This window comes from Corylus avellana, chromosome ca9, assembly GCF_901000735.1.
Source record: "Corylus avellana chromosome ca9, CavTom2PMs-1.0".
Taxonomy (NCBI): domain Eukaryota; kingdom Viridiplantae; phylum Streptophyta; class Magnoliopsida; order Fagales; family Betulaceae; genus Corylus; species Corylus avellana.
The window spans coordinates 13,763,207-13,775,719 of NC_081549.1; the positions used below are offsets into that span (position 1 = coordinate 13,763,207).

Consider the following 12,513-nt stretch of genomic DNA (forward strand, 5'->3'; position numbering starts at 1 on the left):
AAATAAGTGGTCTTTTTGATAGATTTTGGTAGTTTGGGGGCTACTTTATTACCTTTTGAACATTGGGGGCTATATTGCAAACGACTCGTAGTTTGGAGGGCTATTTATATTTTTACCTTTATTTTTTTTTATTTATTTTTTTATTTTTTTTTGAGAAAAATATAAAAAAAGCCCCCCAAACTACTAACCATTTTCGATTTAGCCCCCTAATGTTTCAAAAGTGATAAAGTAGCCCCCCAAACTAAGGGTGTAAACGAGCCGAGCTTGAGCGAACTTTCCTTGTTTGGGCTCGGCTTGTTTAAATTTTACTCGAACTCGAGCTCGAGCCGAGCTTAAGGACGAGCCAAAAAAATCGAGCTCGAGCTGATAATAAATCGAGCCGAGCCGAGCCAGTTCACGAGCTGGATCTTATATTTAATTTAATTTATTAATTTATTTTTTATTATAAATTTAAACTTCAAGTACTCTTAAACGGCTCAAGAAACCAGCTTGTATATGAGCATTTGCTTAGTCTGGCTAGCGAAGTATAGAGCTCGAGTCAATACAATAAGGCACTTGGTTTCGAAGAGAAATGATATGCATCATTTTATAATAAAATGATGCTATTAGAAAAAAAAATCATCAATTTTTAATATTAATATGAGGAATTATGTGAATAACTACCAATTCGAGCCTTATACGAGCTGCTCACGAGCTTAGTTGAGTCGAGTCGAGCTAGCTTCATTTAATATTCGAGCTAGGATTCGTGTTCACAAAACGCTTCATTTAATATTCGAGTCGAGCACGAGCCGAGCTTATGCGAGTCGAGCCCGAGTTTGCTCGTGAGACGCTTCACTCACTTAACAGCCCTACCCCAAACTACCAAACTATTGCATTTTGGCCACTCTGTTAGTCAAAACCGTTAGTTTGGACGAAAATTGAAAAACGACGTCGTTTTGTTGGGGGCTACTTTATCACTTTCTGAATATTAGGAGGCTAAAATGAAAAAACGGTTGGTAGTTTGGGCGGCTTTTATATAGTTTTCCTTCTTTTTTTTTTCTTCATAAAAGGACATTGTAGTAACTTACCCATAACAAAACGACGTCGTTTTGTAGTTTCCGTCCAAACTGACGGTCTTGACTAACGGAGTGGCCAAAATGCAATAGTTTAGTAGTTTGTGAGGCTACTTTATCACTTTTGGAACATTAGGGGGCTAAATCGAAAACGGCTAGTAGTTTGAGAGGCTTTTTTATACTTTTTCTTTTTTTTTTTAAATTTTTTTAATTTTTTATAATTTTAATTTTTTTTGTTTTTTATAAAAAAGAATAAGAACATATAAGCGAATACAAATTAATTAATACACTTCGATTTAAAAAGCCAGATGTATTTTTTAAAGAGGATGTATATTTTAAAGAGCAATGCTATAAATTCAATTCTTATGCAAATCTTTCACAACTGAATTGATGTGGAATGCTCATAAATGATAGGATCAACTTTTATTAAATAAAGCTTATAAATCCAATGATTTATGAGGACTCCACATTACTCCTGTTGTACATAAATTTCATATGAGTTGCGTTTACTCTTTATTATTTTTTATTAAGGAGAAAAAGAGGTTTACATATTAGGAAACAATTGTGAGAGACTTATGTTTGGACAAGCGCGTCTCATTGGAAAGAATCTCATACAAACACGTGTCGAATTAAAAAGACAACCAATTATAATTGCATACTTAGGTAAACATAAATGAGCCGTGTCGGAGCTCTCCCAATTGACGTGGATCCGATTCGCCCGACCCGAGTATGTCGATATTTCCCGTAAAAAGGTGTCAGGGTCAATGAGACGCTTCTTTTCCCCTTCTTCGTTCTCAAGAAACAACCCCCGTCACACTCTTCGTTCCTAAGAAAAGAAAAAGAGACAGGAAAGAGAGGGAGGAAGAGAGAGGGTCAATGCGTGAGCCAGCGATGGGCTCGTCTTCCGCTGCGCTTCTTCTCATCTCTCTCTGTCTCTGCCTCTGCCTCTGCCTCGTTACCTCACGTGCCAGCGACAAGACCACCACTCTCAAAGGTATATTGTGTTTCCCATTTTTTTCCCTTGCTTTCCTTCAGAGTTCTGTGTTAGGTAAAATCCTGTTTGGTTGCCGAGAAAATCACGTTTGATGGGTTTTTGAATGGTTTGCGATCCGAGAAATGAAAGTTGCTTCCCGGCTGGGCATAGTAGTAAGCGTATGGCTTTGGTATGCACTCTGTTTTCTTGGTCGCCGATCGGACTGTTAGGGTTTGGTTGTTTCAGTTAGGTTTATGTCTTCGTATGCTTTAGGGTTTCTTGAATATTAGATTTTTTTTTGCTTTTGGTGCTTTCTAGGCGTGTCAGCATGTACATATTGATATGGGTATTTGATGTAATTATTGTGAAATAAATGAAAGATTTTGAATTAGGTGGCCATTTGTATTCTTCATATTGCAAAGTGTGTGAGTTTGGTTTGTTGGTTCTCTATGACAGATCCTTTTAGTTGGAAGTTGCACAGTTCTAGCAATTGGATTATGCAATAAGTGCTTAGTGCTTGTCTTAGGGCATGCTTGCTTCGAAAATTGATGTTTTTGGGGCAAATCATTGTTTGGTAGTCTAAAAGATATATTTCTCAGATGTTTACTCAAGAGACATGATAAAGTTTCCCAATAAAATTCTCAACTGAAGTAACTGGCTCTTAAAACAAAATTCCACATACAGAGACACAAATTGTTTACGGCATCTTGATTCATATGCTGTTTGTATATTGTGTCGGGGAATTATGAAGAACGTGATTTATAGTTCTATTTTAGTTTGGTGGGTTTGTTGGTGTATTTGAAAATAATTTCACCATTTTAAAATTGCAGGTGTTGATCTTGAAAGCCCAGCTATAGTTGTCACTCCTTCCCCCGTTTCTGGCCTTTCAACTTCTAGTGGCTCTAAAGATGCTCTTCTGTGTGAGCGTGTTCAAGTTTCTGGTCTTTCAAGATTGAAACTTGGGAGTTATGCCAGTTCTTTTCGGATTACCATGTCTCCATCTGTAGAAATCCCAGAGAGATTACATAGCAAATTTCAAGTTTGTTTTCACAGGTAAGTTAAATGTCTCTCTCTCTCTCTTGCCCACGCACACACAATATGCAAAAATTTACTTTCAACCTTTGGTTTGGACTGTTGTGTCTAACTCCTGAAATACTTGCAGAAATGATTCACTTGGCTTATGTCAGTGTGAAAATGACGACTGGAAATCTTTTAAGGGGCTGTGGAGTTCGGTTATGTCACCTTATGAGGTTAGATATATTGATGTGAAGTTCATTGGTGAAGTATCTGGTTCTGTCACAGTAGCTGTTGAAGAAGGTTTGCCTTTGCCCGTTGTGCGTTTTCAGCCTAATTCCCTATCCCTTTCAAACATCTTTACTTTGATAGTAATCTTGATTTTTATGGTTCCTTTGCAGATTTCCAGCGATGGCGCCTTGTGTGTCTAGCATTGGGATTTGTTTTACTACTTTTGGCTCCAATTGTTAGCAGTTGGGTTCCTTTTTATTATAGCAGTTCAATGGTGATCGGGGTTTTTCTGGTCATTATAATCCTACTTTTTCAGGTATTTAATTATTGACTTTGACATCTTTCCTTACTAGAGTAATGAAAATGCTTTGTCAGTATATGAGCTCTTTCCTTTTATTTTTTAAAAAGGCATCAGACAACATACTATGGTGTTCTTAAAATCATTCTCTAACTTTAAAAACAATCACTATGATGTTACTGAAACTAGAGCTTTGTATGCTTAGACAGGAAGGAAATTTACAGAGCTACAAAATGGGTAATTCAAATTTTCAATGCTTGATCACCATATAAGGAAAAAAAATTATTTTTTATTGTTTGACAATGTAGATGTCTAAAAACTTGTTTTATGTGACTTGAAAATTTTCCATATGTACTTTAAGTAGCTTGCTTGAGGGTAATAATTAACAATGAATTATCAATTGCCTTATTTTGTGTCTTTATCACTTCCTTAAATGTTATATAGGATATTATACAATAATGACTTATTTTCAGCAATCTATATCGTAAATGGGGGAACTAGAATGTGCATGAGCCTATATGAGGTTGTGACCAGAACGAAAAGTATCAATGGGCATTTTCAATTTAGATGGTGCAACAACCTAGGGAAAAGCACTAGTTACATTTGTGCTATCACTCCAAAAGGGCTAGTGAATTTGGAGCTTTCATAAAATTTATTATAAAACTCAGTTTCACTTAGTAAATAACTAATATGGGACTTAGCACCCATGAGCATTTCTTATAAACCATCTCTCCAATATGGGACCGAAGTGTTAACCCCCCCCTCTTTCGAAAATGCTTGATCACCATATAAGGAAAAAAAATTATTATTTATTGTTTGACAATGTAGATGTCTAAAAACTTGTTTTATGTGACTTGAAAATTTTCCATATGTACTTTAAGTAGCTTGCTTTTGGGTAATAATTAACAATGAATTATCAATTGCCTTATTTTGTGTCTTTATCAGTTCCTTAAATGTTATATAGGATATTATACAATAATGACTTATTTTCAGCAATCTATATCGTAAATGGGGGAACTAGAATGTGCATGAGCCTATATGAGGTTGTGACCAGAACGAAAAGTATCAATGGGCATTTTCAATTTAGATGGTGCAACAACCTAAGGAAAAGCACTAGCTACATTTGTGCTATCACTCCAAAAGGGCTAGTGAATTTGGAGCTTTCATAAAATTTCTTATAAAACTCAGTTTCACTTAATATGGGACTTAGCACCCATGAGCATTTCTTATAAACCATCTTCCCAATATAGGACCAAAGTGTTACCAAACTTCCCCCACCACCCCCCCACCCCTCTCCCTCCCCTTTAAACCCCTGATGAGCCATGTCATGCGGTGCATATATTATTTAAATAATTATAGAAGGAATTAAGTAATAATATTCTATTCGTTGTAGATATATATCACCTTATGACTACTTATCAAAAAATAAATATATCACCTTATGACTGGCATTTGCTGATGAAGGAAATAGGAGTTGATTATTATTTGAGAATACAATTTATCATGTCTTGGAGGCCAAGGCTCCCTCGAAGTAGCCATTAAAGGTTATGGCTCTCTCGAACGAGTCGATCTATCCCGTCTATGTGTTGTTACTAGTTGGTTCGCATCAACTTCATGTAGTGCTCTAGTATCACATGATTTGGTGTTACTAGGTGGTTTTGATACCATTTATACCGACCCAAGGTAAAGCGCTAGCCACATATGCGATATCATCCAAAATGACTAGTCAATTTGGAACTTCTTTATAATTCCTTATAAAGCCTAGTTTTACCTAGTAACTAAACAATGTGGGACTTAGTACTCATGACTGTCTTTATAAACCACTCACTCCATGCGGGCTACTCATCATCTTCCCAATATGGGATCGAGGTGTTACAACTTGGTTATAAACCCCTAGTTGGAAACTCAAAATTAAAATCCCAAATGAACAAAACTGGTGCTTACTAAAAAAAGACATTAGCCAGGTTTTCAAGTTTGCTTTACGGGTAAATGTGGATTGTCCATGACCCACTGTTGCTGGCTGGGCTTTAGGCATCTTGTTCTGTTTTGTATGCACCCCTGCACCCCACTAAATCTTATTAGCCAATTAGTGCAGCATTCAATCTGCTTATTCCTAGAACAATTATCAGTGCTTTTCAAAAAAATTACAAAATTCAATTATATAGCTGACTTTCCTGATAAATAAGACATTCTATGAACTAGGATCTCTGCTGTTCTTTCTCTTTCAATACAATTTTCTATATCTGTTGAAAGAAAGAAAAAACGAAAAAGAAAAACAATTTTCTATTGTTTGTGATGTGTGTGTGTGCGCGCGCATGTATATATATATTTGTCTATGTTAACTGTATAGCTTGCAATTGTGTCATAATTTTCTTTAATCATGATGTAGGGAATGAAGTTATTGCCAACTGGTAGGAAAAATGTCTTCTATCTTACTGTATACGGATCAGTGGTGAGTTTACTTCACTTTGCTCGAAAGTAATTGACTATGTTTCATTTGATATGTATTGCGTAGTCTTACTGTCCATTTACTTTTACAGATTGGAACCGGATCTTTCCTTCTAAATTACTTTTCAATGATGGTTAATTCGATTCTTGTGAATTTTGGACTCGGTGAAGAGATGCACAATCCAGTAAGCTCTTTTCCTTAGTGTTCACCTCATTGGAAGTTGGCTTGTTAAATACTATGCCAATTAGGGCAAATGTACATGTTATATTTATTGTTACTCTGATATGTTGTTATTCTTTATTCAATCTTTTTCCCCCTACTTATATAAGAAAAGTAGATATCCACCCCCCTCCCCCTCTTTTGTCTAGATTATGCGGACTATAATTAAATTTACCAAAAGAAATCTATTTGAAAAAAGTGAATCTAATTGATGTGGCACAGTAGGAAAAAGTCAGATCTATCGTAGATCCGATCAGATCCAGCAAGATCATAGATCTTTGTCTGTCTCTCTCTGTGTCTGTGTGTGTCTGTTTCCATTTGCACTTGCAAGTATTATGTCTATGGTGTTGTATATACGAGGATAGAACCATACCAGTTCTTTAGTATTTTGGCATAAAGCCCTTTCTCTTAATTACTTCTGTGTTGAATAAAAGGGAAGAAGCTCGTCTACGTGTGATTCTTTTTCTGTAATGGCCTGTTATACAACTATTATGTTTTGTTATCATTTTAGGGATTTTCCAACTTTGAAGAAACACACCCACAAACATTTTGCCTTTCCTTGTTTTCTTCTTGCAGGTCTCTATATTTGTGCTAGTGGGAATAGTCATTGCTGGTGCTGCTTTAGGATACTGGATTGTGAGGAAATTTGTAATCTCAAAAGACGGAAGTGTGGATGTTGGTATAGCTCATTTTGTTAAATGGGCAATGCGCATCATTGGAACCACCTTTATTTTACAGGTGCTTTATCTTCATGTTGGCAACATAGTTGAAATTGAATTTAGAAAGATTTCATTTGCTTTATTTTGCTTGACTAATCAATGAATGTGAATACCATTGCATTGTTTCCTGTTTACATCTACTCTTCCAAATATGAGAAGTTCTAATGGCAGACATGCATGTCATTCTATCTATACATACAATGCTTCTATGGTCAGATAATTAACAAGCATGTTTGGAAAATGAGTTTTTACTAGTTTACTGTGAATTCTGTCATTCATGTACTTATATGATTGATATCTATTTGATATGAATGAAATTTTTGTTTCAGATATGTTGTGTTACATATTCAATTTTGCCTTGGGGTTTGAAGAACAATTGGATACATCTGATAATTAGGCCATGTTGCGTTCGCATCTTCTTCTGGGCTTTAGATGAATTTGACAGTTAATGATACCAGTTACACCAACACTTATACCTGAGGCCATCTGACGTGGACTGATTCCCTAGGGAAGTTGCTTAACATCATCAGGCATAAGCATGGCTGCTACCTTTCCACTCTGAACATGCAAACGCATAAGGCCTGCTACCTGATTCTAATTAAAATAAATATCATTTTTGTGTAGCACTGAGATGATGCCATCATCTTCTAAGCTTTTTTTAAATACTTGATTTGCATGACTTAATTAAATTTTGGGCCCACTGATGATTGGATTGTTATTGATGCTTTTAGCCATTTTGTTATCGAGGTCAAACCTTTGTCTGCTTAAATGCCTAAGTTCTGATGTAATTGGTCTTATGTTTTCTCATTGTTTGTTATTCTGAAACTGCTGTTTTCCCTTAAATTTTTTGCTTTTATATTCTGTCAGAGCACTCTTGACACCCCTCTAGCACTGGCGACCTTGGTTTCTTGCTGGGCTATCTGCAATCTTATCTTTTCTCTGAAGTGGGCTGGTACAGCGTAAGTTGCATACAGGTTCCACTTCTAGTTTGTTTCACATTTATGTGGTGATGCATCTTACTAGAATTATGTTGTGTTCTGAGCATAATTCCTCTTGGATCTTTGATTCAGTGATTGAGCTTGTGAGATCTAAACCAAAAATGCGTAATTTTAACAAACCTGATAGTGTTTGGATGGAGAAGCCTACCCAGTCCTGAGCCTGTAAAGAATATACCCCAAACTCGTCCCAACCCAAACCTATTCTAGATACACTTAAGAGTGCTATAACTATTTAAATACCATTACAATTCATGATATTCTAACTGCCTAAAATTATCTAGTCAAAATTACTTTTAAGTTTATAGGGAAAATTACAACTATTAAATTCAAAAATATTACACACAAATTACCCTTAAATGTTAACCTCTGGTAAATGGATTGAATAGAATCTAAGCTGATGTCAGAAGTAGTAATAGTAAATGGCAATTGTGTACTACAAAAAAAAAAAAAAGTGTATGGCAATTGTGTCAATATGTTAAATGGTTGGATGGGGTAACATTTAGCATGTCAGGCCCTGCACTTCGCTTCTACCAACTGAAAAAATCTTTTTTTTTTTTTTTTTTTTTCTTCTTGCATGAAGATATATAACTTTCTGGGTGATTGGATGATTAAAAAATGTTTGTGACTTCCTTTCACCCACATTTGCATCTCTTATCTTGGAGCTTGATCTCATTACCATTTACGCTTGTTCATGATGTGCTATCGTATGAAGCAACATGCTTACTTTAGGAATCTAAGTTTAACTTTGACAAATTAAAGAATATAGCCAAAACTCAAAATTTAATGAGAACTAATGGATTTTTGTGAATAAGTAAGCTAGATTAGTTTATTATTTTTTTTTGGGAGCAAGCTTCCTTATGCAATTACTGTTGGGTAATTATACTATGGCTACTAAGTAGAAAAGTAGCAACAGTTGCACTTATAAGGGCAGAAATAATAAGGATTTACACATTTTAACAATTTTATTCAAAATTTTAAACCAATAGCAATTTATAATAATTTTTTTGAACTCACGGCTTCTTTCTTCTACACGCTTTTCACTTGGACAACAGCTTGGCTTGTCCCTTTAGTGATTAGCTATCTTGATTTTCTTGTTCTTTTCTCTTCTCCTAATTAGGTGTTTTTTCTTGCATACTTACTGTGTACTTAGGTTGTGCCCCTCTGCGCTTTTGAAATAAACATTATTTATCAAAAAAATAATAATTTTTTTCTAAGATCAGTGAATTCCATTTGATCTACTAAACAGAAGTTAATGTTTGAAGGTAACAAAATGTATTATATTTCCTAATTTATGGAAGATTAACATTCACTTCGAAACAAGAGGGAAATACGATGTAATTTTACAAACTTCTGGGGAGGTCGTCTTTGGATGCTCCAACAAATGTCAATAAGATGGATGAGTGGTGGCCATGACTAATGGTTATGGATTTTCTCTAAATGTTTGTATAATCATTATATATTTTTCTATAGCATTTGAAGGTTCAAAAGCATATATTAAGAGATCCGTGGGAATGGTAGCAAAGTGGGCTTCTTTATGGTGCAAAGAGATTTAAGATATAGGTCTCTGTGTAGTGTAGCAATTAGTGAAGGAGTGTTTAGCTCTCTCTTGAACAACCACATAGGGCCCCGTCTTTTCCATTTACTTTTTGTTATTTACTTTAGAAGTTCCCCATGATAATGGAGTACATGATCCATGTAGGCGTCAATCATATTCTGGGAGCGTGACTCCTTGGCTGAAGCAGGAGAGACAGACAACAGGAAAGCATAGTCGACCTGAATTCCTTAGCAGGTCAAGCCCTCAAGGGAAGATGTGGAGTAGTCCATCGAAGCAGTCTGCTTGGTCCAACTCTCCCGTTAGAGGTATTACTCTTTGTTGCTGGCCTTTCTTGTTTTTCATGTTTCTTGATACTTAATAAGCTTCAATTGCTTAGGTTGTGGGATATGAGAGTTCTCAATACATATAGATAGAAATACTGGGGATATATGTTCTATTTAACAGAAGCTATTTCTATTTAGAAACCATTGCTTAACTATGTGCATTTTCTGATATGTCCAGTATTCAACTATGAGGTTAACACATGTATTTGGTCGTTATCTTTTCCAATAGATTTCTACTCGGCCCTTGCTAGTGTTATGTCATTGAAGTCTTGGTAGTATTTTATTGTGTTTGAATATCAAATGGTCCTTGGTTGTTTTAACAGAATTTTCTGTGATGGCATGAAATGTGATAAATTAATTGCCGATATAGCAAAAATGCATTGCAATGATTTCATTTTTTTTTTTTCTTTCTTGTTCTTTTTTTAATACTAGGTTTGAATTTACATCCAAAAAACCAAAAACCATGCTATATTTAAAAAATGTAGCATGGAGACTTAAATATAGAGAGAAAACAGTGGATAGGTTGATGTAGATGTCCTTGGTGGCAATGCCTTCAGTGGAGGAAGGGTTGGTGGTGGGGATGGCCTTTTCTGGTGGAGATGCCACTTCAAGCGGCTTGGATTCATTGAATGGGGATTGGATCAGGAAATGGATGAAGATGGACAACTCTTTTCTTTTATTTTTATTTATTTATTTAATTTTTATCCATGGTGTGGTTGTTGTTGAACCATGGAATAAGGCTTCTTTGCAGATTGGTGATAGGATTCCTTACAGATTGATTTCCAGGGCCATGGTTGCTTCTTTTGGTTCCTTTAGGGCCAGAGATGATCGCTGTTTCCTTCAACCCCCACCTTTTTTCTGATTCTAATTGCTCCAAGGCCAGCATACCTGTGATTTTTTGTTTTTTTGTTTTTGTTTTCTGTTTTTTAATTTCTTCAGAAAGATGATGAATAGAATGACTTGCTCTTTTAGGTCAGGGTTTTGCAATTTTTTTTTTTTTTTTTTTTTGGGATTTCTCGAATGGAATTTTGAATAAGATTTGGGGACTATTTAGGACGAGAAGGATGTGGACTGAGAGCAGATGGGGCTCGTGCATCATTAGCCTCCCTCAATTAGTTAAATCTGATGTTTAAACATTAACATGTCAACAGAGATAAGAAAAGAAAGAGGAAAGCAAGGCATCAGAAAGTTGGTGACTTCTGTCAAGTCTTCGAGCGATGCCCATCTGCATTAAGGATGACCTTGAAAGATTTTATAAACTCTAGTGATCTCTTAGAAACTTTAGTGAGTAAAAGCTTATTTGATTTCTTTCATTTTTATCTTAAGAGGTTTTCCAAACTTTTGGTCGCTTGTTAAATCTTACTGCAGGAACTCTTTTTTTTTTTTTTCTGAGAAACTTCTGAAAAGCCTGCCATCTTGCATATGATCATCAAGGTGTTGCAGATTAAATGAAAGGAGAAAGAAGTGAACATTTTGGGTTACATTCTTTTTTGTTTCTAAGAGGAGCAAATGTTGAAGTTTTTCTGTGTCTGGGATTTCCCCTTTTGTTCTCGCATGTGCTTCAGTTCAGTGATTTTATGTGGTAGCTCAATCTTCTGTTGGCATTTTAAATATGCTTAGCATGTATATCAATCTTCTTTGAAGCTGCCATTTCTTGTCAATCCTCCATTATGATATTTTTATCTGTTGCAGGTGTAACATCGCCATCGCCATCGCCATCTTTTGGAGGAAAGAATGAGCAAGAATACTATTCAACCTTCCACAATGTGCGGAATCGAAAGAAGTTTACAAAGAAAGAGTGGGATGATTTCACACGGGAATCAACCCGACAAGCCATTACTGAATGGGCAACATCCCCTGAATTCGCTGATTGGATGATCGATAATGCTGACCGAGTACAACTCCTTCCAAGTGAGTGTTCAGACGAATCCATGGGAAGTGAAGATTCTACAAATGAGAATGTTGTAGGGAGCCGAGGGCCGTTCAGGTTTTTAAACTGGTAGTATTGAGGATGAAACCAAGCAAGTATGCACTTTTTGCAGTTGGCGTAGGAGATATGTAAGTGGTAGGTGACTGGAGTAGAAGATGTTTTTTTTTTACCAATCGGTGATACTCCCTTCAAGTAACATGTAGGATTAGAAGAAATTAGGTTCAGATTTAGGTATATGTAACCATTTACCAGCTGCTGTTACCACTTGTGTTTTTTTTTTTTTCTTTCCTGTATCCAATATACGCTCTACTGATAACATTAAAACAGCTGTAACTACTTAACTGCATTCTTGTAGTAATTTTGTAGTGGGGATGGCCTTTCTTCAGCCCCTTCAACTCTCTCTCTCTCCGTCGCCCTTTTTTTATTTTTATTTTTTATTTTTTATTCTCCTTGAACTCATGTGCCGATACCTTCTAACTTCATGCCTTACATAAATGAGTAATTTTAGAAGTCATTCTTATGTTCCTCTTGTGTAACTTTAAGAATGAGGTGGCTTTTAAAATTACTACTTGATCAAAATTCAATAATGATTAATTACAAGGTCAATGGTAATTTTAGAAGCAATATCATTCTTGGAGTAGCACAAGACACAAAAGTAACTTGTAGCATTACTTTATATAGACTATAGATTATAAGAAAATAATGCAGTCAATAGTACATGAAAAAGGATAGGAGAATGATTATTTAGTGAT

At 35.6% G+C, this 12,513-nt stretch overlaps 1 protein-coding gene across 1 annotated transcript; it reads left to right on the plus strand.

Annotated features, from left to right (window-relative positions):
- Positions 1–1,830: 1,830 nt before the first annotated feature.
- On the plus strand, positions 1,831–12,159 carry LOC132191996 (uncharacterized). The gene is made up of 10 exons (XM_059607167.1): positions 1,831–2,046; positions 2,856–3,078; positions 3,188–3,342; positions 3,441–3,586; positions 5,958–6,020; positions 6,109–6,201; positions 6,813–6,974; positions 7,823–7,914; positions 9,653–9,813; positions 11,524–12,159. Exons 1-10 carry the CDS (start codon positions 1,929–1,931, stop codon positions 11,832–11,834), a joined length of 1,524 nt encoding a protein of 507 aa, XP_059463150.1. The 5' UTR covers positions 1,831–1,928; the 3' UTR covers positions 11,835–12,159.
- Positions 12,160–12,513: the final 354 nt, after the last annotated feature.

Coding starts and splice junctions, on each gene's coding strand:
- LOC132191996 (XM_059607167.1), top strand. CDS start 1,929: ATGCGTGAGCCAGCGATGGGCTCGTCTTCCGCTGCGCTTCTTCTCATC. Junction 3,343..3,440: donor CACAGTAGCTGTTGAAGAAG/GTTTGCCTTTGC, acceptor GTTCCTTTGCAG/ATTTCCAGCGATGGCGCCTT. Junction 7,915..9,652: donor CTGAAGTGGGCTGGTACAGC/GTAAGTTGCATA, acceptor TGATCCATGTAG/GCGTCAATCATATTCTGGGA.